Raw genomic sequence first — 10,730 nt, 5'->3', positions numbered from 1 at the left:
AGTCTTTACCAAGTGATAAAATCTAATTTATATCTACAAACCAAGTTCATGGTTACATCTAACGAGTTATAGATTTTTTTTTCAATTTCTTGAAAATGTTGCTAACTAGTTTTTGTGGCAATTGCTAGATATCTTTCGATTACCAACATCTTGATGTCAAATTTTTCTTGATAACTGTTTGATTACCAGGTTTTTGAACTTTCTATAAAAATAATTTCTTGCTTTCTTGTCCAATAACAATTCAAAAGACTATGATAGCGTTAATTATGCATTTAAAAACGCCAACTTACTTAATTTAAGATCAGCCATGAACTTTCACTTTTTGTGAATTCTTTTTTTTGCTCGAAGTTCCAATTTTTGCAATTTGGACCTAGGGTCCGCCGTTTTGATGTCCGTCACCCGCAACACTTATATAATATTTCACGAATTTGACACTCCCGAAAATACTATTCTTCATTTCATACCTACATTGACTTGGGTTTCAAATTTGCCTTGCTATTCAGAATTTGTTAAATGAAGGGTTCAAATCAGTACTTATGATCCCAACAAAGGGTCTTTCATTTGTAACAATTTACTGGATTCATGTGGCACTTCGTCTATTTTCATGAAATGTGTCGTTTGAGCCATTTGCACAAATTTTGAAGGAGTTTGTCACTTAATACCTAATTTATATTAACTCAGGCAAAACCAAATTCTGGCAAAACTTGAAAACCAAAAACATTACGCAAAACAGCTTTGAAAATCAGCAACGACCCATTATCTGATTAATTTGAGATTGGTAAATCTTTATTTATAAAAAAAACTATTACAAAGGAGTAATTTAGTCTCTGCTACCCTTTTTACTGTCGACCTGACACACTGATCAATTCGATTGTTGCGTTTGTTAAGCTCAATAGAAAAATCAAAATAAAAGAACGATTGGGTTAATATTTTGCAGGTTAAATCGTGTGGCAAATAGTCCATGTGAACAAAATTTCAAAACATTTGAATTTGCGAGTGGGTAGGAGGAAAGGGGCAGTAGGTTAAACGTTATAGGAGCCATCATTTTGGGTAAGACATCGGGAAACACCAAACTATATTCATAAGTTTTGGTTTCAGATAAAATCGTATTTTTCCAAAAGTATAACAAAAATGGCACAAAAAAAGAAAAATACAAGGAAATTAAATGTCTTGAAAAAAGAATTTAACAATAAAACTAGCCAAAAGAGAATTGAAAAGTGTCCTTCAACCTGTTAAAAAACTTTTATGGTAGATACTTAGACGATTAAAAAACGATATTAAAGAAGAACTAGGTCAAAAGGTTTTTCCTTGCTGCTGGGAAATCTAAAAATAAACATCCAACTTCATTCGAAACATCCAACAACAACAAAAAACCATTCGAAAAATTTTCGAATAGATCAAATATCCATTGGATAGCGTATTGTGCCTTCCATTTACACAGAGGCGAAGCTGAGCTTCGCACCACTTGCTATACAAAATTGATGAAAATCAAACGGAAAAATTTGAAAAAACATTTCAAAAAATTATTTTTGTCAAAAAAAATTGCCAGTAAAAGATGCGGCCTCAAACAGTTGTGTCAACTCTACGCCAGATGCGCCGGATGGCTGATTGAAAATGAATTTATAATTACCATGTGGTAACAAAGCCGAAAATGCCTGAGCGGAAACCTTGCATGCCGAAAAAATTCAAAAAAAAACTACTAAAAAAATTTAGGTCCCTTTTCCCCCTCAGAGCACACGCACAAACACAAACTTTTTCCGATCCCCGAAGGAAGCAATAAGAGGACACCAGTTCGATGTAAGCTAAGCCAAAACTTCAGAACCCGATAAAAAATGACAAATCGAGTTGGTAAAATTACAACCAGTATTAAAAACAAATTTCGTTTCCGCCGGATTTTTAAGAAGCTGAAACACTTAAAGTAATTACAGTGAAAATTGTTTGCCGCAAAAAAAACGATTTTCAGATCTGGCAACTATGCCGACGAAAAATAAGAAGACAAAAAATAGGCCGAATTTTTTTATGAACAGGAATATTTTCCGTTTTTAAATAACAGGTCCTAGTCATATTCGAACCCGAGACCTTTGGCGTCCCAGGCGTATTCGTTACCTCCAGGCTAAGTGTGCATGAGACACTGCGAAATTGAATTCATCATGAACTAAGGTACAACGAGTCCAGATGAGTCCAGATGACAAAGTTGTTTACGGGAAAAAAAGTCTAGTACCCGATTGCAATAACCTTCCTTATCGCAAGGGTAAACAAACTATTTCATGTTAAACTTGGAAATAATAAATGAACTTGAGATGAATTTAAAAAGCAATCACAGGCCAGATAGAACAATCAAAATTGAGCCAGAAAAGTTAAATACATTTTCTTTAGGAAAATAAAAGCCCGCAAGACCAATAAAAATCTAGCCCACATTCAGTTAAAATTGTCAATGAACTTGTAAAAAAAAGAAATCTGCGAATGAGTAAAAAAGAAGATGACCGAGTCTCTCACACTGCGACAAAACTGTCCTTTGCGCACATAAACAAAAGCTTTCGATGAAAGAAAAACCACTGGACCTATAAATTTAGCCAACAGATACTCCAAAATTGTCAATGAACACTAAAACACCAAAAAATATATTTCACTTCTTGTTTAAAAACTTCAACTTGCGACTTGCAAAAAAAGGATAGCGTCACAGCTCTTTGAGCTACAAGAACAATTTATGATTGACCTTTTTGACAAAATTAACCCAACTTTAAAAAAAAAAACTGGATCAATGGTTAAGTTGTTTCGCACCATTTCATTTTTGTAATTAAAGAGCACGATTTGCCTTCCTATAGCAAATGAAAAAGAATTTAGTAAAAAAAGAGATCAAAAGTCAATTTTAAGACTGTTCCTGAAAAAAGCAAGAAAAACCAAGTAGACTATACTCAAGTATGATATAAAAAATGTCCCGCAAAACTATTATTTTGATAAACTGATACTAAAAAGTGCAACTTGCCTTAAAAAGTTAAGACACTTCGACCTCAAGCTCGTTTGCGTAAAGAAGACTTTATGTTCCCATAGCTTGAGCTAGTTCGTCACAAAATTGTTCACTCTAAATTGAATTAATTCATCTTATTTACAGAAAACATGTTATCGATAAAATTATAAATCTATCAAATAGTATTATAATTAGTTATAAATTAGCTTTAAACTAATTCTGTAGGGAGCGACATAATAAACACTAACTTAATTTGAAACTACAACTATATGGGGATGCAAGAAGACAAAAAATTCTCCCAAAAAGTCACTATAAGAGGACGGGAGAATTTTCCGAGGTTGAAATAATACGCCATAAGAATTAATTGAAGAATTAACACTGTAAAAATTGATAGGAAACAAATAGAACTGCAAAGTCAACAAACTTCTGAATTCACGACAGTTAAGATTAAAATCCAGAAAAATAAACATTCAACGAGTAGATTTTGACCAAGAATACGTCAAAATTCAAATTTAAATTAATTAATTTTGTCCGATTGAATTCCATAACTATCGATCGGAAAAATAGGCAAGTGTACGAATAAAAGAGTAAAGTGATCAAATTTACTCTTGCAATATTTAATTACAAACCGAAGGATAGAAAAAGAACATAGCAGAAATAATGTCGAGCCTGGTCGACGAACCTTTAAAATGTGACAATTAGATATTTTATAAATATCGCTATTTTAATTAAATAATTCAGATTTCGATACTGCAAAACGACATAAAAATTGACGTTGAAAAAAGTTCAAACACACAGGTCGGCAACTAACTATGAAAATAGTTTTTTAACTGGTTTAATCTAGTTTTTCGAGATCTAATTCACGTGCTCCGTTACTTTTGGGACTAGGGGAATTTCCTCATTTTGACAGTCTCCGTTTGGCTGGTTTTCAAAACCTCCATTATTTGAAGACGTCAATTCTGGTAAAGCAAGGTCACTACTCGCTGACTTCGAGAACTCTTTACTGCAAGCATCTTCTTTACTCTCAACTTCCTCCTCAAGATTCTCTCTGCAAGACTTTTCTGCGGCTTCCGTTCCTTCCTCCGCATTCTTAGAGTCTACTTCTCCTGTTGGCTGTGAACTAAACCCATTCTTCATGTAGGACGTGTGACTAACTTCAGGGTACATTTGGCATTCGTTTTGACCTTGGTACCATCTAGGGTCTGCTTGATAATGATTGTGGAGGTGATTCTGGGAAGTGTAAGGGGTCGAACTTTGGACGTAGTCTGAATATCCAGACACATTAGTGTTGGCGTGATGGTTTTGTCCATACAAATTGTGAGATGTCAATGGCGGATGGTACATGTTATTAGTCAGGTGGGATCCCGCGTGGTTTTCATTAGCAGTCACGTGAGTGTTACCCGAGTTCAAAAAGTGTTCCGCGTGATTCAGAGACTGGACAGGAGTTGCAATATTTCCTGTGTGGTCGTGGTACCTCGTCTGGAAGTTGGACATGGGGTAATTGTCTGCCCCGCTCACGCTCATATTTTTATGATTCCCCATTCCTTCAGAAACATGATGTGCTAGTTGATAATCACCAGAATGGCAATTGCCGTAAGAGGAATTGTAGTAAGAATTCGCAACAGAAGAGTTTTGGAAAGAGCTGGATTGGTAGCTGGTCGTCCCATTTGCAAAACTTTGATGTTCTGGACTGTCAACAACGACTTCAAAATTATCTTCTTCAGTTTCGACTATGTAATCGGAATCTTCGTTCGTTTCCGTGTCATCCTCGGTCATTACGCCGTCATTTTGTACGTCGATATTCACTACAGACGACGATCCCGTTTTGCCAACTTCTGTTCGCAGATGACACTTTGCAGTGCTGTAGCTCTCGCCTTTCTGGTCGTAACCTCGTTCATTGCGCATAACTTCATCCGAACATACTGGCAGGTTTGAGTACGTGTTTTGATAGCTCGACTGGGCCATGGCTCCTATTCCTTCGGATCCCGTCATCGGCAGAACACAGTCTAAGCTTTTCGACTGTTGATCGTAGGTTTGGTCATAACTAGAACTGTGTGCTAAATTTGGATTCGTTGGGCAGTGACTAGATGTTGCAGTTCCTCCCGATGTTTGCTGGTGATTGAAGTTTAGACCATTTGCACAGTAGTATTGCTGCATCATGCGTGCGTGGGATTCGTCAGGGTACGTCGTGGTGCGACTAGCCACTCCCAGACAACAGTAATTCGAGCACTCGCCTCTTTCGCCGATTATGCTCGAAGAGTCCTCGCTATGTCGCTCGTCTTCGTTTTCATCAAACGAATCAGGCGATCCACATCTTAACTCTTTACTGTCAGTCAACTCATCGTCGTCATCTTCTTCTTCGTCGCTCGAATTGGATGAGCAGTTCTGCAAGTTCTTCGCCAGAATATTTCTGCTATTGGCACTCGAGAGTTGCGTGTGGGGTTCCACGCTATTATTGCGGTGCTGCTGCAGCCTCAGAAGAGTGTAGAAAAAGTGAGTGCGTACTCTGTACAGATTGAACTCGATCCTTCCCGAGGCATTTCCACATCCCTGTTTCGTGCAGCCACACGGGTAACTCTGTCTGTCCACTTGACATTTGATTCCATTTATGGCACACAGACACGTTCTGGGGTCACACACCACGCGACAGTTGCAGCCGCAGTCCTCGCGCGACACTCGGATCCACTCGCACTCTTTGTGCTCGCTCACATCTATTTGGTCTATGCCACTTTCCTTCAGCAATTTCCTGCGCTTCTTCAGTGGCACTACCTATAACATCAACAAAATCAAATAAAAGACAAGACCTGTGCCGTTAAATTCCACGTGGATAAAATCCTCAGCCATAATATACCTCACACTGAAATATCTTCATGTATGCGCATACAATTATCAATTTGTTAAAGTGACCTGTTATTCGCTTATGTTGAGGCTCGCAATGCGTTTAGTTAGGCACGGGACAAACCAGGAACTTCTAATAGTCGCATTTTTTCAAAAACTACTTCGTTTCGAAGACTCCTATTTTACTTTCACATTGGTTTCACCAGCAATGCTGATTTAGAAAATCGACTTCAAAATGCGACAAAAATTACCAAAACATATCAAAAATGAACTTTTTTCATTTAGGCTGGAAAATGGAAAACTCGGTCCAGGTTTTTTCTCGACACTGAGAAACTTTCTGAAAAAAACAGACCCTACGCCATAGTTTCTTCCAGACTTAACGACTAGATTCAATTGCCTTAGCCACTCGGCCAAATCGTCTTTGCTTAATTTACTTTCAAGCATTTTTATGATTGGATACCAGGCAGCAAAGCCATCGCCTTATTATATCGGATATAGCTAGATCATAATTTAAATTTACAGAGTGTTCGCTTCGCAAATACTAGCGAGAACACAAAAAGCAGCTCTATAAAAAGTAGAAATAAGCCTCGAGTTACAAAAACTCGGCTACGTCTCGGCTTCATTCTGCGGCCTATAAATTATGAGCCTTTTTGTTTAAGACTTTGAACTGAATGGGGCCGTTTTGCTAAGAAAAAGTGGAATCATCTTAACACTATGCTTGAGAAGGTCGCTTGAGCAAAAATTATTCTGCACAAAAACACTGATTTTGGGCCAGAAAACACACATTTTTCAATTTTTGAAATTTTGCAACATGGTACACCATCACGCACGTGTTATATAATTTGGAAACGAAAATTGCTGTGAAAATAAGGCTACCAAACAACCTAAGTATTAAAAGACGAAAACACAAAACTTGTACCTTCAGCAAACTGAAAAAAATAGTTTCCCCGCAAAATTATAATACTATGCTCAGCTTGAATATTTCAAGAGAACAGAGACAACTCTAAGGTGGCATGTCAACGTGCCAAACTTCAGGTCGCCGAAATTATCAATGTTCCAGGATGCCGAATAAAAAGCATTATTTGACTTGATTAAGTGCATTCTTCAAGAGACATTTTCAAGTGAAGTAGAAAAATCTAAACTTACCCTGAAATGATATGATTATAATATACTTACCCCAGTTAAATGCCAAAAACTTATAATTTTATCTTGACAAAAAAAATTACCACATCTTCGGCAACCAGATGATTCGGCACGTTAGTCCTTTACCAACTTTAACTGTTTTCCATTTTCAACAGATTAAGTGTTCAACAGGCAGCTGGAAGTTTTAAAGCGCTTATAAGAGCGCGAAATATATCGCGCGTTAATTGTCCCAAATTGGCCAAAATTGCAATCTTTAAACCCCCATAACTTTTCAAAAAATGATCACAGGTGAAATATCTTTTCAAATTTAGGCTCAGGACAACAATACCTTTCGAATGATATAAAAAAATTCTGTCAAAAATGGTCGAAATTTGTCTGAAGAAAACCCACCCGAGCACAAATATTCCGTTACTTTCGTATCGAAAGTCGGAACAACAAGGTTTCTTCATTTCAAAACAATGCATCTTTGACCTCAATCAAATATAATAGCAAATCAAATAGCCCTCAAGTTTAGATTAGATACTAATAAATTTAGAGCTTATAAGTTGAAAAATGGAAAAAATGTTTTCAACTTTGAATCTTGCCTGACATTCGGAAAGATCAGCAGATCGAACAACTGAAACTCCAGTTTTTTAATGTCTATTTTTTACACGGCATCCAAGTTTTTTTGCGAAAAATTTTCGCGAAATAACGCTTCGCTTCGTTAATGGGAATAAATATTAATCGTTGAAAAAATCCATCGTTTAAGATTTCAATTTATAAAAAATTTGTGACAAGGAATATCTGCATATAAACAATTACGTTACTAAATAGAATTGACAAGTAAAGGAGAAATAAAATTTTCACATTTGACAATATTCTGACACTAAAAGTTCAGTCCAAAATAAAAAGGGAGGTTCCGTCTTTTAAACATGGAAGCATGCACAACTATGTGATACGGAGGGGCTGGCAACGTAAAGGGGTACTGACCTCTAGGCAGAATGAGTCATCGATCTCCTCCGAGGTCATGTTGTCATAGTCTGCGGGGGTCAAACAATTGGTCTCGAATTGCGCTTCCAGCTGTGCCTCGTCTGCGTCTAGACACGCTTCGTGTTCTTGCAAGTTCGATTCCAGACCACATGACGTAATGAACTGCTTGGTTGAACTTTGATCACCTACGAGCCTCAAACTTTCTGGCGTGTCATCTCTGCTAATTACATCATCTCTTTGCAAACTCGAACACATTTCAGCTGTTTTTTCAGAGCTCTCTGATTTTACAGTTGAATCTTGTTCATCCAGGTTCACATCAGTAGTTTGCTCGGTCCTTTCAGATTTCGAAGAAGAGTTATTGCTAACTTTAGATGCTTGTGCAACAACAGTACTGCTTTCTGGTGTAATTAAGCCTGTACTACCAGTATTACTACTACTGTAACTAGTTGTCGTTGGTTCCTTCATTGGTGTTGCTGTACTGCTTTTTGAATCGTTAGAGGCTGTTGTTGTTGTGCTAGAGATATTCTGTTCGGCATCTGGGCCTGTTTCAGAGGAGACTACAGAAGCCGGGGGTGAGTGAGGGAGGGGCGTGGACTTGACTAAGGGGTTCTGGTTCAGTTGATTGATCTGATTAAGGTGGTGTTGTGTTTGGTGGTTGTGATGGTGCTGATGGTGGTTATGGAACTTGAGCGCTGTTCTGTCCTTAAGTAGTTGTCGCTTCCGGCAGTGTCGCACACTCTTGTAGTCGGAGAACGAGTACTGCTCAACTGCTTCGTGTTGTGGAGACATTCCTACAACACAACACAATTCAAATTGCAAAACAAGAAATTGGTACTGTAATTCGCTTCCAATCGTAAAACAGCCTTTTTATGTTATTTATTAAGACATAGCCAACAGAACTGAATATTTTTAAAACAATTTTTAAAGAAAACTCATATTTTTATATGGCGTTAGAATTCTTTCTAGATAAAACCTTCTTAGATTCAAACTTCCTGATAGAACTGGATCCAAAAACGATATAATTTATTCCGCATGAAAACCATAATTTACAATCCATGTTTGAAGTAAAGTAGTTCGCGTTTTTTAACGCCATTTAGCTTTAGTAATTGAATAGCGTAATTTGCCTTCCTTTCAGCAAATGAATTTGAATTTAAATTAAAAAGACATTAAAGTGGAACCGCCAAAGCTCAAATTGGAGCGTGAACAAATTTTTTCATGAAAAAAAAACGAACAAAAAAGTTGATACTTAAATAGTTTCAATTCACTGTCTACAATTTAATAGTACTTATCGAGGCCAAGTTAAGTAGTTTTTGAACACATTAATGAATCAGATCCCTGATTTTCCGTAAATTGATCAAGTAAATTCCCAAGTAAGGCCGTATTTACTTACTTTTTTAAGACTAGACTGAGCTTCCTATCCATTACTTACAACAAACTTTTCGTTATAAGCTATTCTCGAACATGTCAATATAAAAAAGTGAAAAAACTCAAACTGTATTGTTCGCAATTTTTGTACTTAATAAAATTCAACGAGGGGTTTGAAGCTGAAAAAGAGCACAATACTCCAATGAGTCAATTAGATGGTCTGACCTAGAGTTGATCCGCCCTGTGCAGGGACACAAGTGAAGCCCTGTGCCCTGGAGAAGTAGTAGACAGTGACGTTTCCAAAGTGGATGCTCCTCTTGCGCACTGGTCGGAAGGTTCTGTCCACGTTATGTTTACTGTTCTTACTCGTTGCGCCCACCCCCATTCTCACATCCCGACTACCACCCCCAATACCGTCACAAACTCCCATTTCACTCTCATCCACACACTTCTTCTCGCCTGAAAACAAAGTTCCATAAATCAGCATTTCTGAACTTGAAACTAATTTATTGGTGCGTGAAAGCAGATGATTCGAAGAGATTCATGATTTTTTTCCGTCAATTAAAACCTAGATTTTTTAAATCTGGACTGGCCCATGCCTTGGATCATTTGCATGCTACCTTGTACATTACATTCTAAGTGTGATCGATAGGGCTCCAAACCTGACAAATCTATTAGGAAACCTTGGACCCTGAAACTATTCCTTTCAACAAGTATGACAACTATGACACCCAGGATACTCAATACGGTAGATGTTAGTCTAAAAACAATATTTGCCCCTGGATCTCTCACCTTGTAAGGAGTCATCGATGAAGTCATTCAGCATTTCATCGTTACTGCAACCAACTCCACTATCCGTGTCTTCAGAGTTAGAAGAAGTAGAGGTTGTCGTTGGACTGCAGGAACTCGACTGCTGAGACTGGGAGGTTGAGGGACTCGTCACCACTATCGAAGGCGCCAGCGCCTCTTCCTCGCAACACCTTGTCTCTTTTGAATCCCCCATGTCAATCACGTCACTCTTGGCCTTCTTGGGTTCAACCGACTGCTCGTAGCTTAAATCCGAATCAAACGAGGCATGTTCCAGGTCACGTTTCCCGGACTGTGACTTGCCATTATTAGACACTACATTATCGTTGAAGGAAATTGTAGCCGGTAGCAACAACGACGTCGGGTGTTGATTGTGCATTTTCAAGTTCTCTTGACTTAAATTGTTACACGTAGATGTAATTTGAGATTCATTGCTTGCAGATTGCTGAGGAACAGTAGTTTGATGGCTATTATAGTGATTAGGGGAGGCTGAAAGAGCTTTCGGCTGAAAGCACACAGCGGCCTCAATCGCCTCGAGTGAAGTCATGCTCCAGTTTGTGACTGAGTCTTGGTCCTCGCCATCCTCGCAGACGAAGCTCACTAAAGCGAACATGGCCAAATAATTGTCGTTATTATACAA

At 37.9% G+C, this 10,730-nt stretch overlaps 2 protein-coding genes across 3 annotated transcripts in view; one reads left to right on the top strand and one right to left on the bottom strand.

The window, feature by feature from the left end:
• LOC134843608 (TBC1 domain family member 30-like) overlaps positions 1-10,730 on the top strand; it is a 551,730-nt gene that overhangs the window by 245,159 nt on the left and 295,841 nt on the right. The window lies entirely within an intron of this gene.
• LOC134845298 (uncharacterized) overlaps positions 3,085-10,730 on the bottom strand; it is a 30,863-nt gene continuing 23,217 nt past the window's right edge. For both annotated transcript variants that reach the window (XM_063862257.1, XM_063862258.1), the window contains 4 exons: positions 10,076-10,690; positions 9,509-9,742; positions 7,919-8,709; positions 3,085-5,737 (listed from right to left, as the gene is read on the bottom strand). In XM_063862257.1, coding sequence (XP_063718327.1) covers positions 3,824-5,737; positions 7,919-8,709; positions 9,509-9,742; positions 10,076-10,690 — 3,554 coding nt within the window. In that variant the 3' untranslated portion in view covers positions 3,085-3,823. The remainder of the gene's footprint in view (positions 5,738-7,918; positions 8,710-9,508; positions 9,743-10,075; positions 10,691-10,730) is intronic.

Source organism: Symsagittifera roscoffensis, chromosome 4, assembly GCF_963678635.1.
Source record: "Symsagittifera roscoffensis chromosome 4, txSymRosc1.1, whole genome shotgun sequence".
Taxonomy (NCBI): Eukaryota; Metazoa; Xenacoelomorpha; order Acoela; family Convolutidae; genus Symsagittifera; species Symsagittifera roscoffensis.
This window is presented reverse-complemented; position numbering and strand designations above follow the sequence as displayed.